The following is an 18,942-nucleotide window of genomic DNA, read 5'->3' on the forward strand; positions in this document are numbered from 1 at the left end:
GTTCCTCTTTTCCTGGATACATATCAACTGTCAGAAGAAACCAAGAAACCATTAGCCAAGCAGGAAAAGAGCCTACCTGCCAAAACAGCAGGACAGAGATGCTTTTCAGCGACACTGAGTAAGATTTGTTCTTATTTAGAGCATTTCTGTCCTTTACTGACGAACCAAGAACGGGTTTAACTTGGACAGGTTCTCCTGAAACCTGCGGACGATAGCTGACCAGCTCAGTAACGGCTCTGCCCTGGCGGACAGCTGTAACTGAACGATTGTTTGCATTTTAAGTCGTTTATAAGCTTATATAAGTATAGAGTATAGAAAGCCATAAGAAGTAATGAGACACCCGGTGTAGCGAAATAATTAGCTGGTTAGCAGGATAGCTAACTGAGCTAGCAGTCCTGTGTGTTTTCAAATGTCTTGCTTTGAAAAGTCGATCAGGAAGTTTAACGTGTTTGTTTAAATGTAAAAAAGATGGTTCTTCAGGAGCTCCTTAGTAAAGATAATGGTGCTATAAAGGCCCATAAACATACGGTTCTTTGCATGGTAAGGTGGTTCTTTAGATTGATAGAGCATGTGTTGTGTATGGTTCTATATAGCACCAAAAAAAGGTTCTGCTGTTTTTACAAGCTAAACTATAGAAGAACCTTTTTTTGTGCTACATAGAACCATTTTTAACAGTGCATTCTGCATCAATCTGAAGAACCATGTCACCATGCAGAACCCTTTAGGCATGCAAATGGTGCTTTGAGTGTTCATAGTTCTACATAGAACCATTGTCTTTGCCAAACAGCCCTTGAACAGTGTTAGACAGTAACTAAGTAAATGTAATTCGTTGCTGTACTTGAGTAGTTTTTCCTGTATCTGTACTTTACTGAAATATTTCCGTTTTGGGCGACTTTTTACTTTCACTCCACATTTCAAAGTCAGATATCTCACTTTTCACTCCACTACATTATGAGAAATCTGTCCTTCCTTTTGGTTTATGTGTGTATAAAAACGTAACATGTCAAAACGAAAGAAGTGCAAAGCAAAAACACCAATCAGGGTATCGTGTCTTTTTTCTGAGTTTATACAAACACTATTTCATTTTATAGTAAATTAGTTTTGTCTAGTTTATGTTTATGAACAGAGACCTACAGATGCAGTTTAGTAAAGGAAACTCATTTGTGAATCTGAGTTTAAAGTTTTTATTAATCTTAAACTTGGAACTAAGTTAAATAAATCTTAAACTGGAACTTTGCTTGTTTGTAAAAAGTGATTTCAGAGCCACTCAGTTCTACCTGATGGAAACTGTTTGCCTTCAGTGTTTTGTGCTTATGATAATTTTAATAGACATCAGCGTCACTAATTAATGACATTCTATTAAAAGACTGGTTTACCAAGAGAGACACTGGAGTATTTTCACTAAAAATGAGTTAATGAAGCGAGTCTTCTTACAGTAATGATAACAGGACTTTAAAGTCATAATTAATCTTTTAGTACTTTTACTTTTGATACTTAAGTACATTTGAAGGCAAATACTTTAGTACTTTTACTCAAGTGGAGGTCTAAAGGGAGGAACTTCTACTTTTACTGGAGTAATATTTTACCTTGGGTGTCTCTACTTTAACTCAAGTACAGGGTTTGTGTGCTTCGTCCACCGCTGCCCTTGAAGAACCATCATTTTTAAGAGTGTAAGTTAGCCCGAGGCATCAGAGTGTAACTGCTGCACCATTTAAGATGGAACGGAAAATCCGTACAGGGAACCTACTTGTTTGTTTGCATCTGTGCTGCTCTTCAGTTATAAGACCAACTAGATGAACTAAAGCTAGATGCTTGCTGGCTGACGGAGAACCCCCTGTGCTGATGTGTGGCTGTGTTAGAGCTCCTCATTTGAAAGTAAACCGTCTTGAACATCTTGGGCACGACCCACTGCCTCTCCTGCAATCATGATGATTGCATTTACATCAGAAATGGAATCCGTCAGGAACACGAGGCAAATCAGACTCCGGCATAAGTGGGAATGATTTTCCATCGAGCTACTTGATGATGCCAACTCCTGCCAATCCACACCACTTCAGCTTCTCTCCCTCTCTCCTTTTGTCTTCCTGCAGCGCTGTGTGTGGGTGAGGGAGCTGATCCAGGGATGGAGGACTTCAGGAGGGCCTACCTGCGGCTGTGTAAGGAGGCTGGCGTGGAGCCCCAGGAGTCGGTCCTGGTTCAGCTCCAGGAGGCCCGGGCCGTGGCCGGCGGAACCAGACTGGACCTGAACGGCCAGAGTCTGACGGTGGAGTCGTGCGCCGTGCTGGGCAGGACGCTGCAAAAGGACACGCTGTTCACTGAGCTTGTGCTCAGCGACTGCATGCTCAGCGAGGAAGGTGAGTGGCCAGCAGGCTCGGAGAGGGACATGGATCATTGCACACAGACACATGATCACTGGGTCAGGAATAGGGATGCACCGATATGGGAACTGGGGGCTGATGCTGATATTCAAAAGGTTCCAGGTACATCTGGTGAGGTATGTCATGCCCAATATGTCATCAGATATTCGTTTAAAATATTGGTCAAATCTAAATAATAGCGATGCATGAAGATATCGGAATCATATCGGTATCGGCAGATGCTTATAAAAAAAAAAAAATTATATTGTTTGCTTTTTAAATTGTTTGTGAGCTTATTAGCTAGATTAGAAATTACTATAAAGTAATGCGACACTATATACTGTGGTGTACCACAATATTATGCTAGTAAGGTAGCTACACACTTAAACAAGATGGTTAGTCAAGGGTTCTGTAGTAAAGAATGGGTTCTATATAGAACCATGAAAACTTAAAGGACCCTTTGCATGTTTAACCTCTTTTTCTCCAGGGTATATTTTGGTTTATCCATCTGAATTCACATGACCAAATCGTAAGGCAAATTATTCAGTAACTGCATGAAATAAATGTAAAGTGTTGGTGTTTTTTTTGTAAAAGTTCCTCTCAAATTAACAGAACATGTGTTTTATGATACACATATTGCTATATGCTTACAATTTACTGCTGCAAGCCAAAAATCTTAGACGCTCTTTGTATTATTTTATAAAATAATGTTTACAGAGCAGATCACTGAAGAGACGCCGTCTGTTTATAGTTTATAGCCCAGATTTGTGGAAAAATGGGTCGACTTTCAGTAGAAAACATATGGTGAGTTCTTCAGATTGATGGAGAATGTGTTGTATATGGTTCTATATAGCACCAAAAAGGGTTCTGCTAATGTTAGGATGTCAAGCTTGTACCAATAGAAGAACCTTTTTGGTGCTATATAGAATTATTTTCAAAAAGGTACTATGTAGAACCATATACGGCAATTTTCCATAATCTCAAAAGCAGTTTCACCATGCAGGGAACCATTTAAGCATGCAACACATTTTGGTATATATGGAACTGTTGTTTTTACTAAAGCAAGATCCATTTTCTTTACTAAAGAACCCATGAGGAACCATCTTTTGGAGTGTACTTTGTACTCAACAAGCTTTAAGTGGGAGAATTTAGCATTAATTAATAACACAGAGCTTGTGAGCTGCTTGTAGATGAGTTTAAACCAATTGAAAGCAACAAAACACCCCTGTGCTGTGACATCACAACCACAACAACCAAGAAAAAGTGGAAATGTTGGTCTTCTTGGTAAAAAAAAAAAAAAATAGACCTAAATTTGTAGAACGCAGTCGCAGTATTGGTCAGAAAAAATGCATTTGGATGTTTTGCCCATATCATTCAGCTGTATTAAATATCCTCATGTTAAACTTGGTAAGACATAACTGTAGGTAAAGTTATCAATAGTTAAAAATGCACTTTTTTAAATTGTGATTTGCATATAAAAGGAATAATCTCTCAGCACTGCAGCTGAGACTCTGATTGCCGTTTATACTCAGAGCCACCTGTTCTGGACGTGTCATTCACAGGCGCCAAGCTCTTCCTGAACGGGCTGTGTTCCAACACCACAGTTAGAGCGCTGGATCTGAAGGTAAGTTAGTCAGGATTTCACATATAGCCATGGACACTGACCATCAAAGGTTTGGAGTCACCTGACCTTTCAAAATAATAGGCCTCATTCTACAGTATCCTCCAAGTTTGTTCTGAAACGTGTTCTTGAGAAAGATCCTAAGAAAAAGTCTCCATCAGATTCATGACGTGTTCTTAAAGCGCAGAACTGTTCTCACCTTTGTGCTCTTGAGTGTGTGTAGATTCTGTCCTCACCTAAGAACAAACCCCAGATAAGAGAACACTGGTGAATCAGAGTCTTCGTCAGAACTGCATAAGTGGGTTTAAAAAGAAATGTCTTCTGAAGAAGAGATGATGAATGAGGCCCAATGTTTTTAATGCAAATGCTGTGCTTGTTTTCTTTGTCGGTTTGCAAGACGTTAACATGTAAAAAGTCTAAGCAGGTTGAAAATGTAAAAAATGAAAAAATGTACTGTCATAGAAATAAAAACGACAATTTTCAAAAAAAGAAAAGCGAAAATAAAGAGCAGTAATATCCACTACAAAACAAATTCTTGCAAAAAAAAGAAGAGAGAGAGATAAAGAAAGACATAGAGAGACAGAGAGAGAGAGACTGTATTTTTGTTTTTGTGCAATCACTGCAGAAAGGATTCCCACGTCAAACCTCAAAGAGAACGTAGCTAACAGCCTGCTGTCATGCTTATTTATCATGATTAGTGTTACATCCATGATGCATCTACAAAAACAAGTCCTAATAAACTTTGCTTTTGTTTAAAATTATAATGCACACCAATTTTATCATCTTTTCATGCTAACTTGTGTTACTTTGCTTTATTTTATGGGTATTTTTACTTTGTGTGTTTTTTGTTTTTATTTTTTAATTTTGCTATTTCATTGTAAAGCACTTTGAGCTGCTAAATGTATGAAAAGAGCTCTAAAAATATTATTATTATTATGATTGTGGAAAGAATCAACAGAGTCCAATTTTCCTTTGAGCCCACCTTGATTTCTGACACATTGTCTTCTGTTTCAGGGAAACAACTTAAGAGGAGCCGGTGCGGAGGCTTTGGGGAAGTTGCTGGTGAGGAACAAGACGTTACGAAGGTAAATACACAGCTGTGTATCGAACAGAAGAACAGAATTACAGCCACTCCTCATCTGTGGCTGATGTCCATAATCAGACCAGCTCCTGTATATCATTTTCAGCGGTGCCGTTGTCTTCTTTACAGGCTCGTTCTGGAGTGGAACGCTCTCGGCATGTGGGAAGAGGGCTTTTCTATATTCTGTGAAGGTCTCGCCTCTAACGGTTGCCTTACCCAGCTTGACCTGCGCAACAACCAGATCAACCACCAGGGGGCAGCAGAGCTCGCCTTAGCTTTAAAAAGGAACTCAGTCCTCCAGGAGCTCGGTGAGAGTCGGCACAGGCCTTCACTCAGTCTCTAATATTATTGTCCCTTATTGCTCCAAATGTAGTCGATCAGCTTTTTGGTGTCTGAAGTTTATTTCTGTGTTTTTAGCACTGATGCTAATGTAGCTAACTAGTAATGGAAGCTTATTAATGGCTTAGTAATGGTGTGGAGTTGTTAAAGCTGCACTACGTAAGATTTTTTAAAAAGAATCAGAATCACTTTATTTCGCCAAGTATGTTTCACATACAAGGAATTTGTCTTGGTGAGTCACACATATATGACATGTAACATACTAAACAGACCAGACAAACACCAGACTATTAAAAAGTATTAAACTAAGGAAAAAGTAAAAATAAAATAATATAGAATAAAAATAAATAGAATATAGACCTAGAAAGGGAAAGTTTGTAAACAAACCTTAAGTTGGCTTAAAAAAGCCAGCTAATTACGTTAAAACTTTAAAAAATGGTGGAAGACTGTTGATGGTTGCTAAAGTGTTGCTTAGATGTTGCTAGGCGGTTGCTACAGTATCCAAAGCTTGCTGGATTTTTGCTACCTTAAATGGATTTCGTTGCTACCTTAAATGCATCTCCACCTTAAGTTCACTGCCATCTTAACTTAAGTGATACCTTGAATTTACCCATGCTACAAAAATGTTCTGCGTGCAGTTCCTGGCACCATTTGACATCCAATTATCTACAAACATGGACTGAAGTACATTAGCATAGCTAAAAACACTAGTAGCCAGAATTTCATCCACATTTTTGTTCTTTTTTATATTTAACACTTTACCAAATATCTGTCACTATACAGTATAACATTCTATAGCATCGAGAAAAAGATAAATGTATATCTGGAATATCTCATATTGGAAAAGTAGTGATAAAATTAGCTACTCATAGTAATTTTGTGTTAAGAAATTACTATAAATAGATAATTAAATTATTTAATATAATTATTATTTATAAGGTATGCTATTTTTTACTTTAGCCCTTTGAAATTGTAAATAAACCATTAAAAGACTACATTTTGATGCCTAGTGAATAAGATGCTAATTGAAACTGTATTATTATTGAATAAGCAGTATGAATATAATACCTAATAGCCTAATAACTGATTCCAAACTTGTGAACTTTTGTGTGTGTGTGAGACAGATCTGCGGTGGAATAACATTGGTTTATTGGGTGGTCGCTCCTTGCTGGATGCTCTGCAGCAGAACCGCACTCTTCTCCAGCTCGAGATGGCCGGCAACAACATCCCCAGCGACATCCTCAGAGCCATCGGTCAGATACAGTCAACACATCACAGCACTGAGGCACAAATAACTGAACATTTTAGGACTTTTTCATTTCTTGGTTTTCTAACCAAATTGAGATCGCTGTAATGTAGACTCAGGTGGCTTAATGTCCTTATTTTAATAAATCAGTGCCAACAGGGGGGGTCTGAGTTCTAAAGGAGTTCTCATCACTGCTAAAGAGGACCTGAAAGAGAACCTAGCCCCTTTCAAACTTTTCTTACACGGTGAACACAAAAAAGTGGTCATTTTAAGGTTCCCTTTCAGGTTCACTTTAACAGAACTGAGTTCAGTTCATTAAAAGGAGCTATATGTAAAACAAAACACCCTCAAAGTGATTTGAGTTTGGTGAAAAATCAGATTTACAGTTTTTTCTCCTTAGCTCAAATTTTGCTGATCAGCCAAGGCAAGTTTGATGTGTCATGTTTGCTAAAAGGAGCTACGAGGCTAACATAGCTAACAAATAATGAAGCTTATACCCCACCAGTTAGCGTCATGCAGTCCTGCATGCCTGCGTCGTCTTAAAGCCCGAATGAAATAACAGCTTGATTTAGCTAATTGGAGGGGTGTAAGCTTCCATATTAGCTTAAAAAGAGGGTTCTTCAAGTGTTCTTTAGTAAGGAAAATGGTTCTATAAAGAACCATGAACGTTCAGAGAATGATTTATATAGTTAAAGGGTTCTTTGCATGGTAAAATGTTTTTTAGATTGATGGAGAATGTGCTGTAGATGGTTTTTATATATATATATATATATATATATATATATATATATATATATATATATAAAACATGGTTACAGGGTTATTTGCATGGTGACATTGTTGTGAAGGAAAATGTGCATGAACGTGCTACAGATGGTTCTATATAGAACCATTTTGAAAAGGGTTTTAAATAGCACCCAAAAGGGTTCTTCTATTGTTACAAGCTTGACACCATAACAATGCTATATAGAACAGTGCTATACAGAACCATTTTCAAAGATTCTATGTAGAATCAATCTGAAGAACCCTATGTTCCTGGTTCTATGTAGAACCATTTTCTTTACTAAAGAATCCTTGAAGAACCATCTTTTTAAGCGTGTACATTATCCTAAAACTAAATAACATCATTAACAGCAGAGAAACATACATACAGTACAGGCCACACATCCTCATTTTGACCTTGTTTCTTCAGAGCAGTCTATGGAGCACAATGCAGACCGGCAGTCCTCTCTGAGAGAGAGCCGCTCCAGGACCCAGGTGCTCAGCAAGGAGATCCAAAATCTAAAGGAGGAGAAGGGCCGGCAGGTCAGTGCTGCTGGGAGTCGTAGGTTTGAGTTCTTTTCCCTGTTCAGTTGGTTTTAGTCTCTAACTGTCTTTTTAATGGGTCTGTTTAGTTTCTAAGTCTGATGGAGACCATCGATAAACAGAGGGAGGAGATGGGGAGAAGCAGCAGGTGAGTTCTACTGTAAATCTTTAGAGGTCACAAACTTCCCACCTTCCTTCACGTTTCACCTCCAGATCTTCAGTCTTTGTCACTCAGCTAATCAGTTACTTCTGAATACCGGAATTAGATGGATCAGATGGGGTCCATTAGGGCTGGAGCTAATGCGAAGCAGTAAAAAAGGGGGTGCATGACATATTGGTGCCTATTGTATTATTACTGATAAATTGGCAAATTTAATTATTATTATCTGTCCAATATTGGAATTACACTGTCGGAACAAAACATAATTCCTCCAGAATGGTAACTTGACAAAAATTCTCAACTTTTCACAGGAAAGTTAATGTAACTTTATTTTGTTTAAGTAATTTTGAGCATTTTTGTTCATTGTTTTCACACAATGTAAGGGACAACTAGAAAAAAAATGACATGAAGAGACTATACACACACACACACACACACACACACACACATATATATATATAAATATATATATATATATATATATATACAAAAGTCTGTGAGCATTAGTAAGTAGTATTTTGTGTTCTACTCTAATTTAATACAAAGTTCTTAATTACAAATTATATTATCAGTATAACAACCTGAATGATCAGGAGAAACTTTGAACTTTCAACCTGAATTTCAGAATTTCTCAGGTTGTGTCCCTGTTTTGCCTTAATCCCAGTAGCACTCGAGCTGACATGGACTCTGATCACTAACAGGCAGTGTTAGTTTTTAAGCCATATGCACCATAAGATACTAATTATTGGTTATAGCTGTTGTCTAAGAAATTCCATATTTGTGGATCTCTAATAGGAAATCCAATTTATAGCCATAGAAGCATAATATAAGATGCATTATGCTGATGGGTAATATATGTTATAGAATATGATTAATGAAAACAGGCTTATTGCATGACTTCTTTCAGAAATTCATCGATACGTCTAGGGCAGCTGCAAGAAGCGCTACATGAACGGAAGTCAGCAGTGAACTCTCTCACAGCCAAGTAAGCTGCTCACACACTTCAGCCATGCTATAATATCTTGCCTTTATGCTAATCTCAGCTAGCCTTGTACTTTGTGTTGTTTTTCCGCTCTATTGAAAGGTCAGCGCTTACGCTGTGTGTAGAGGAGTTTCCATTTTCTTGCAATATGTGTAAAAGTTTAAATGTACACCATTGTGTAATGGTTGTTTTGGCTGGACAGGCTGCAGATGACCGAAGCTGCGCTGGCTCTGTCTGAGCAGAAGGTCAATAACCTGGGAGACCTGCTGACCAGACTGAAGCTGGAGAAGACTGAGCTCATGGACCGGCAGTCCAGAGAAATAAAGAAGCTTCAAGAGGTGTTGCATGACACTTAATGTGGTAGTTCAGCAAAAAAAATCAAATTTATGCAATTTTGCCCTTAATTTTCCCAAGACATGTTTAATTTGGACAAAGAGTACTACTTTGGCTTTAGCCTGGAGCTACGAGGCGAGTGTAGCTAACAACTAACGAAATTAGCATGGTGCTAACTGCATGAACAAGACATCAAAGACGTCAAACCTCAAACCGTTTCAAGTTAAAAGGCCCATATCTTACATTTTTGTTCCCCTGTGGTCGACATATTACGTTTCTATGTTTTTATGTACCAAAAATAGTTGGAATTCACTTTTACTTGACCAAATTAAACAAGCTGTTGATGTGCCTGCTGTTACATGCTATTCATTTTTAAATTAACTCTGTTCTGATTGACTGCCCTGTATTGTACTCCTTATAACAGCAGTGTGAGTGGGCGTGGCCAAACTGCTGTAGGTAGAACAGGGGGATATACACCGATCAGGCATAATTTTATGACCACCTCCTTGTTTCTACGCTCATTGTCCATTTTATCAGCTCCACTTACTATATAGGTGCACTTTGTAGTTCTACAGTTACAGACTGTAGTCCATCTGTTTCTCTGCATACTTTGTTAGCCCCCTTTTACCCTGTTCTTCAGGGGTCAGGACCCCCATGGACCCTCACAGAGCAGGTACTATTTGGGTGGTGGGTCATCCTCAGCACTGCAGTAACACTGACAGGGTGGTGGTGTGTTAGTGTGTTGCGCTGGTCTGAGTGGATCAGACACAGCAGTGACCACTGATGAAGGACTAGAGGATGACCAACACAAACTGTGCAGCAGCAGATGAGCTATCGTCTCTGACTTTACATCTACAAGGTGGACTGACAAGGTAGTGTCTAATAGAGTGGACAGTGAGTGGACACAGTGTTTAAAAACTCCAGCACCACTGCTGTGTCTGATCCACTCGTACCAGCACAACACACACTAACACACCACCACCACGTCAGTGTTACTGCAGTGCTGAGAATGATCCACCACCCAAATAGTACCTGCTCTGTGAGGGTCCATGGGGGTCCTGACCACTGAAGAACAGGGTAAAAGGGGGCTAACAAAGTATCAGAGAAACAGATGGACTACAGTCTGTAACTGTAGAACTACAAAGTGCACCTATATAGTAAGTGGAGCTGATAAAATGGACAAGGAGTGTAGAAACAAGGAGGTGGTCAGAATGTTATGCCTGATCGGTGGATGTAAATGTGCTGGTTTTTCATGACATCACAAAAACAGTTAATTCAAAACAAGCTGTTTATTGTTCATATTTGGACGGTGTGTCCAGGGGAATGAACTTTAACAGTGTTTACGTACTACACTGAACTCTTTTATTACAAAAAAGCGAGGAGGATTTGTTTTTCCATGATTTGGGCCCTTTAAGTAAACTCTAATAGACTTGATTATGGGGTGTCTGACACTGTATGACTGACTGTTATCTATAAACATAGACTATAGTACATGTTTATAGATAGCAGTCTGTAATAATCACATCTATTAGACATTCGTTAACAACTCCACACGGTTTGAGGCGAGTCTGTGATGATTTAGACATACAGTTAGTATCATGATATGCATGTGGGTTTCCGTTTGGGCTAAAGGGGGGTCTAAATGAGATTTTTTGAAACACTGTTGTTTAATTCTAAGTGAACCTTTTGATCTAAATGTTAAACGATGTTTAGTATTAATGGATGTTGATGATGGATTTGTGTTCAGGAGAGTGTCCTGCGAGAAGGGAAGCTTTTAAGGGAGACCAACAGTCTGTCTGAGAAGAACCACCAACTGAAGAACAAGGTACAGGAGCTGCAGGTGGTGTATTGTGATGTGTTTTGATATGTATGTTAATGTGAGGATCTTCTGCCTGCAGCTGGACGAGAGTGAGCGACGGTGCAAAGCTCAGCAAGATCAGATCTTTGAGCTGAAGCAGGAGCTCACAAACTCCACTGCAGAGCTGAAACTGCGTCTGGCCCAGGCTGAAGGTACCGCCATCTTACACACACACAAATACACACACACAGACACACACACACACAGACACAGACACACACACACACAGACACACACACACAGACACACACACACACACACACAGACACACACACACACAGACACACACACACAGAGACAGTATCTCTGCAAACTGAGGCTTAATGAGGTTTATTACACTGAGGTTTATTACACTGAGGTTTAATGAGGTTTATTAAACTGAGGTTTAATGAGGTTTATTACACTGAGGTTTATTACACTGAGGTTTAATGAGGTTTATTACACTGAGGGTTATTATGCTGAGGTTTAATGAGGTTTATTACACTGAGGTTTATTATACTGGGGTTTGAAAAGGTTTATTACTCTGAGGTTTAATAAAGCTTATACTGAGGTTTGTTATACTGAGGTTTAATGAGGTTTATTATACTGAGGTTTAATGAGGTTTATTATACTGAGGTTTAATGAGGTTTATTACTCTGAGGTTTGTTACGCTGAGGTTTGAGGAGGTTTATTACACTGAGATTTGTTACGCTGAGGTTTGAGGAGGTTTATTACACTGAGGTTTGTTACGCTGAGGTTTGAGGAGGTTTATTACACTGAGATGTTTTTTCATTAGAGCGTTTGGACATGGAGAAGAGAAGATCCAAACAAGCTCTTGAAGACATGGACAGTTTACGACAGAAAGAGGTAATTCTTCATGAGTCTGCAGAACTGTGCGGAAGTCAGAGACCATTTATTTAATTTCCTGTCAAAACAGCCATTATATGTACAAGTTTTTCATTTCAGGAGATGTTTTTGAAGAGGTTTGATTATAAGATAAGATAATCCACTTGCATTAAAAAGTTTAAAATTTCATAATTACAGTACATTTTAACTTTTTCCATGGTTGTATGGCTGATGCTTAGATTTTAGAAGTGTAAAAGTGATTGGAGAACGTTGAATAAAATAAATTCATGCAAGCATTACAAAAAATAAATAAATAAATAAATATAAAATTCAGTTCTGAACGGAAAAACATGATGTGATCAGAAAGTTACTATGAAATTATTCATTTCTCTTTGTGTGTTTTGTTGTTTCTTTTTCTCTCTTCTTCAGGTAGATCATGTCAACAGGCACCTGGAGGAGAGCGAGAGGGCTTTACAAGATCGTATTCTCAAACTGGAGGGCCAGCGGATCCAGCTGGAGGAGGTCAGATAAACTCAAATCAAGCTTTGATCTTTGTTTGGTTTGGTTATATTTTATTTTAAGGAAGAAAATCAACATTAGACGTTTGAGTAAGACTAACAGTTTTACGAGAATGACAAGCTTTCAGGATTTCGATGTGAAAGAATGCAGTTTGGCCAGCCTGTTGTCCTCATGCAGGAGCTGAGCCGAGTGAAGGCCGCTATGGTGACCGAGAGAGCGCAGGCGGAAGAAGAGCTGGGGAAAGTGCGGACGCAAGTGCGCCTGGAGGAGGTTTGGATCTCTATGTAACATAAATACATCATCATATTTGGAAAGAATCAGGAACATCTAGCAAACCAACATCTTGTAAGCGAACTCAGAAGATGCTGGAGTGAAGCTTTAAAGCCATTTCTGTGGATATCAGGACTCTAACGATGGCAGTACAACATGCTGTGTTCTTCAGATTGAGGCTCACAGTTCAAAACATATCAGATGCTGAATGATGCAAAACGGAAAAGGTCACTCCTTTTAGAGCGTTAGCTCAGGGCTGATGCATTAGCTTGAGGCTAAAATATAAGGTCATGGCTAACGTGTTAGCTTGGGGCTAACCTTTTAGGTCATCTCTGGCGTGTTAGCTCAGGGCTAACCTATTATGTCCTGGCTAACATGTGAGTTCGGGGATAACCTATTAGGTCATGGCTGGCAGGTTAGCTCGGGGCTAACATATTAAGCTGTGGCTAGCATGTTAGCTTGGGGCTAACCTTTTAGGTCATGGCTAACGTGTTAGCTCGGGGCTAACATATTAGGCTGTGGCTAGCATGTTAGCTCGGGGCTAACCTATTAGATCATGTTAGCTTGGGGCTCACCTATTACGTCCTGGCTAACATGTTAGCTCAGAGCTAACATAGTAGGCTGTGGTTAGCGTGTTAGCACGGGGCTAAACTATTAGGTCATAGCTAGCATGTTAGCTCAGGGCTAGCATATTAAGTCATGGCTGGCATGTTAGCTTAGGGCTAAACTATTAGGTTGTAGCTAGCGTGTTAGCTTGGGGCTAACATATTAGGCTTTGGTTAGCATGTTAGCTTGGGGCTAACCTATTAGGTCGTGGCTAGTATGTTAGCTCAGGGCTAATGTATTAGGTTGTGGCTAGTATTAGAACTGCCTGTGCTTGTTACTGTGCCTTTAAGACTGTAAATATGTAAATGTCCTCTGTTCCGATTGGCTGGCTGTGCCTTACTCACTAAGCAATCTGGTTACAAATGTGGAACGAACTATTTAAATTCAGGCTGAAATCCTCAGAGACATGGAGCGGGGGTAAGCTTCGTATGTAGTATGTAGACTTTGCATGTGCCCTTGTGTTCATGGTTGTGATGTCACAACTATGATGAATTCAAAACGTCATAATTGGAATTATTCTCCAAATAAGACGTTATTTTATAACCTGCTTGTTTATTCACACCCGCAGCAGCAGCATCTGAGCAGCATGGAGGAGAAGCTCCGGAGCACACGTCAGTCCCGGGACGAGGCTCAGAGCCACTGCGCCCAGCAGAAACAGACCATCGCCGAGCTGCACGCACGCGTCGGCCAGCAGAGCATCGAGATGGACGCCCTGCGCCGCAGGATAGATGAGCTACAGCAGGTGGCGCTAGCAGCAGAACCACAATGTCTAAATACGAGGAGTTATTTTGCTCAGAACTTTCAGGGGAAAAAGCACCAAGTCCTTTTTTCTTAATCTTCACTGTAACCAGGTTTCACATCAGATTAAAGTGATAGTTTGGTGAAACTAAAATTTTTCCTTATCACAAATGTAGTCGATCAGCCAAGACGAGTTTGGTGTCTGAAGTTGTCTTCTTTAGTTTTAGCTCTGGAGCTACAAGGCTAATGTAGCTAACGAGTAATGGAAGCTTATGCAGACCAAAAAGCATTGTGTTAACTAGGCCTGGGTGATATATTGCAATGTAATTGGAAATCGTCGATGATGGACCAGTAACCCGATGGCAGCTTGAAAAATACACTGGGAAACTGGGGCTTATGTTTAAGGAGTGTGCGGGGAGCACACCAGTAGGCAATTTCACACACACACACAGAGAGAGAGAGAGAGAGAGAGGGAGAGAGGGGTTTGTTAAGAAACTGTGTGTCTTATTTCTCTCTGCTATGCACTATAGTGCTAGCTTTACTGTGAATTCCCCCTTAATTTACTTTACAGTAATCTAAAATGAAGCTGACGTTGTTTGGAGCTTCAGCCTCAGAGTAACTCACTGCAGTAAAAACGAGCTAAAATGACTGAAAGTTAGTGTAGAGCAGCTCAGTTAACTCTAACCTGTGATCCTCGTCTGCGGCCGGTGTTCAGTATTTTCTGTACAGATTAAGTGCTGCATTATGAAAACACTGCTGTAAAGGTGGAAAACAGCTTGTCTTTAATGTGGAAAGTGCGGACGTGGCTTTGGAAATCCCTTGCAGTCTGAAGTTTCTCCAGCAGGGGCGCAAGTCTCTGCAAATCTGCGACAGAAGAAGCTCATGAGCACATGTGCTTACAGTAACGTTTATTATAATAACAGATGAAGTTAGAGTTGTTCTCTAAAGATGTTCAGCCACTCACTATCGTATTATTTAATATGTGAGTTTTATTAAAGAGTTTTATTGAAACCGTCTATGTTAAAAAAGCATATAGACTAAAATAGAATAGAAAGTAGGTCAAAGCTGCCACAGACGGCGTCTTTTTTGTTTTTGGGCGTGTGGGGGCAATATTATCAAAAATCTTTCTAACTAGAAAATATCATGATAATTATTTTTAGATATCTTCCAGGCCCAGTGCTAACTGATGAAATGATTTAGGCATGTAGTTGGCAAAATGCTAATTGGTGGGTAATAGCCTTTTAGCTCTGGTGCTAAAATTTAAGAAGCAAACTTCAGACACCAAAACATGTTCTTTTTTGGTATGTTTTATATTTTATGTATATATAAATTATTATAATTTTATATTTTGTGTAAGATTGTGTTAATTTTATATTACGTCGCTTTAAAGTAATGGATGGATAATATCTCCTTAACAAACTGGCATCTGCCTCGACATGAATATATAATAATAATAATGATAATAATAATAATAACAATAATAATAATAAAAGCGTTTTTATAGAGCACTTTTCATACAGGTAGCATGTTGTACATTTAAAGAATAGCAATAAAGAAAAAAAATAAGTGGACTAAATGAAAAACCAAACTAGGTCAGTAAATTAAGTTAATAAATAAATAATCTCTCTCTGCTACAGTAACTAATGAAAAAAGACAGTAAAGACTGTCCCACTTGCGATTAAAGTCCTATGAGGCCACACAGATGAAGCTTCCATCCTTCCAGTAGCACGACTCTGTTCTTCGTCTGCAGGATCTGGCGGGGAAGGAGCAGGAGAAGATGGCGGAGGTGACGCGGGTCAGGGTGGAGCTGCAGGAGCAGATCGGCCACCTTCAGGCGGAGCGGACGGCTCAGAGTGGCCTGAAGGAGAAGATCGCTGCTCTGGAGAGAGAAATGAAGGGTAACAGATAAAAACCTCAGTGGCTTCTTCTCACACACACGGCTAAAAGGGCTCATATCATGGAAAAACAACCATGCTTTACACACTGTTCACTCCACAGCTCATACACTTCATATACTGTTAGAAATAAACGTTCTGTGCCAGTTCCTTTTTTGTCCATCAAGGTACAAACAGTGTCAATGTTCCCTCAAAGCTCCAACAGTGGTTTTAAGGTCTGATTGTGAACCTTAAATAAGTGTTTCCAGGTGAAAAGTTCGTATTTGTACCTTTTCATAACCGAATGTTTTAAACAGAACAGTAAAATAAAGTCCTGGAGACGAGACGGGGTGTGTGGAGTCAGTACAGCTTAGAACATATCATTTCAGTGGATTATGGTTCAGTTATGTTCCCTGACTGAAGGTACTGAGATGGAGCCTTCAGGGACAGTGACAGTTTAGTACATTTATTTCTGAGAGTGTGTGTAACTCACTGATATGTAATATATCAGTTATCATACACACGTTTTGGATATGCTACACTACATGCCTTTAGATAATTTTGTGTGTCTGTATGTGTTTCTGCTGTACAGCTCTTGGTGCCTCCCACCGCGAGGCTCTCCTGGACAAAGAGAGCGAGATCTCTTCTCTGCTGGAGCGTCTGCGTATGAAGGAGGGAGAGATTCAGCGCATGCGCGAGGACGAGGCGCAGAGAGCCAGCTTCCTCCAGAACGCGATACTTACCTACGTCCAGGGCTCACCGCTCGGACATTACAGCCCCAAAAAGTGACCCCCAGCCCTCCTCAACAGACACAGTCAGCATTACAACCACGCACTTCCTCTCACGTCAGCTGGACATCAACTTATCTGATTAATAAACACTCCTGGCTGGTTTTTAGGATATTTGATGTGCGGATTTGTACATTTTTTGAACGTTGTTTAGTTTTGAAATTTTCTGGTTTGGACCAGAGGACGTAAAATGCAGCTGCTTGAGGTGGCTTTGCATTTTGTCACTGTTGTAACTGAACTCCATATCTCTGAAAAGCTAACTTTACAGGGGAAACATGTTCTTAAAGGGGAATTCCACCCATTTTGTAAAATGTCCACATAATTCAGTGTGTGAGACGTAAACAGAGTGATTCAGAGTGGTTTGCTGTGAAATGGTTCAGATGTCTTTACAGTGGTGGTGACAGGAACCAGGGGTCGCCATGACTACATTTTATTCACTATCCAGAACCACCAGTGAACCTACACGAGTCTTCTGAGTCTATATGGAATGTTGATGATGGAAAATAGTGGAAAATCTGAAATAATAAGTTTTCTTTGGGGACTATTTTGCCTCTCAGCCCCCTGCATGTATCCCTCCACCATGAATGGATTTTAAGTTCTCAAAACTATCATAAAACAGTGTCTCAGTCATCAGGCAGTGAATTCATAACCATTTCATGTAGGAACTTTCTGTGAGGGAGCTTTTAGAGGTGGACATCTGCTTCCTATCACCACCACTGTGAACAATTCTGACTCTAGATGAGAACATTTTTGGGATATTGGTGGAATTTCTCTTCAAGCTGAATGTGTGTTAATGCAATGAGATCTTATTCCAAGTAATTTGGGACCATTTTTGTTTGTCAATTCATCGTGAAATCTTCACACAGTGTAACAGCTCCAAATAGTTAAAAACTAAATTAAAACTTAAAATGGAGTTATGAGGTTTTGTTACGGCAGTGATGATAAAATTATCTAAGTGGTGTCCTGTGTGGTATTTTTCTCTTTAATATGAATAAATTATATTCAGATCATTTAAACCTCTTCACTGAAACCAGCTGTTATCTCAGGATAAACCAACTCAAGCGAGGCTTCATCAGAACCAATGCAGCAAATCTGTATTTGATCCATATTTTTGTGTAAACTGGGAAAAAATTATGATCTTTATGAATTGTATGTGTTGTCTGCTGGCGGGTGCTGTGAGCCAGATCATTTTTTAATATTTTATACTTGATTATTTTATTTTCTTGTATGGACTGTTTTTATACAATAAAATGTTTACAAAAAAGTGGTCAGTTTGTTTTTTTTGTAGATACACATAAGCAGGTCTGTTTCAGACGACTTGTCTTAATGCATTTTGACAAGTGATTTAGCCATTTGTGCAAAAGAATTAGAGGGAAATTTCACCATTTTTCAAAATCTCTGCATGGTTCAGTCTTTCAGATATAAACATTGTCATTCAGAATATATAACTATTTGATTTCCTATCCCAAACCACCAGTGAACCTACACATGTCTTCTGAGTTTATATGGAATATTGATGATAGGAAAATAGTGGAAAATCTGACTTTCGATTGGACCTCTGGTTCCTATCACCACCACTGTGAACAATTATGACTCGGTAAGTTTCTTTAGAACTGAGCATTTCACACCAAACCACTCTGAACGACTGTTTAACCATTTAATTATGAAATTTTGAAAAAAAAATGGTGGTTTAAGTCACAGAGGCGTTATCTTTATTAGGGGTAAAGGGAAACTATGTAAATGTCATTTTTAGGTCAAATCATCCCTTTAAACGCAGCCATAAACTTAAAAAAGGTGGTGCTTCAAAAAACAATGGTTCTAAATAGAGCCATCCCTTGAATCAACCGTTTGCATGCTTAAATTGTTCTCTGTATGGTGAAATCGTTCTTCAAACGAATGTAGAATATGTTGTATATGGTTCTATATACCACCAAAAAGGGTTTCTCTATTGTACAGAAACTTAACATAGTAACAACAGCAGAACCCTCTTTGGTGCTATTTAGAACCATATGCAACGCATTCTCCATCAATCTGAAGAAC

The 18,942-nt window shown here is 39.2% G+C and overlaps 1 protein-coding gene across 1 annotated transcript; it reads left to right on the top strand.

Moving 5' to 3' along the window:
* lrrc45 (leucine rich repeat containing 45) lies at positions 1 to 17,303 on the top strand. The gene is made up of 18 exons (XM_036573363.1): positions 1 to 118; positions 2,091 to 2,354; positions 3,920 to 3,981; positions 4,993 to 5,063; positions 5,189 to 5,367; positions 6,523 to 6,651; positions 7,837 to 7,949; positions 8,039 to 8,097; positions 9,017 to 9,094; positions 9,294 to 9,429; positions 11,172 to 11,249; positions 11,323 to 11,434; positions 12,058 to 12,128; positions 12,537 to 12,629; positions 12,804 to 12,896; positions 14,071 to 14,244; positions 15,991 to 16,138; positions 16,707 to 17,303. The coding sequence occupies exons 2-18, from the start codon at positions 2,123 to 2,125 to the stop codon at positions 16,901 to 16,903; spliced, it is 2,025 nt and encodes a 674-aa protein (XP_036429256.1). The 5' UTR covers positions 1 to 118; positions 2,091 to 2,122; the 3' UTR covers positions 16,904 to 17,303.
* Positions 17,304 to 18,942: the final 1,639 nt, after the last annotated feature.

The sequence above is a fragment of the Colossoma macropomum genome, unplaced genomic scaffold (assembly GCF_904425465.1).
Source record: "Colossoma macropomum unplaced genomic scaffold, Colossoma_macropomum, whole genome shotgun sequence".
Classification (NCBI taxonomy): Eukaryota; Metazoa; Chordata; class Actinopteri; order Characiformes; family Serrasalmidae; genus Colossoma; species Colossoma macropomum.

Bases quoted from the DNA above. Each gene is read 5' to 3' on its own strand.
- lrrc45 (XM_036573363.1), top strand. From the start codon at position 2,123: ATGGAGGACTTCAGGAGGGCCTACCTGCGGCTGTGTAAGGAGGCTGGC. The intron at 5,064-5,188 runs GTAAATACACAG...TCTTCTTTACAG, and splicing joins AGGAACAAGACGTTACGAAG to GCTCGTTCTGGAGTGGAACG. The intron at 11,435-12,057 runs GTACCGCCATCT...TTTTTTCATTAG, and splicing joins GCGTCTGGCCCAGGCTGAAG to AGCGTTTGGACATGGAGAAG.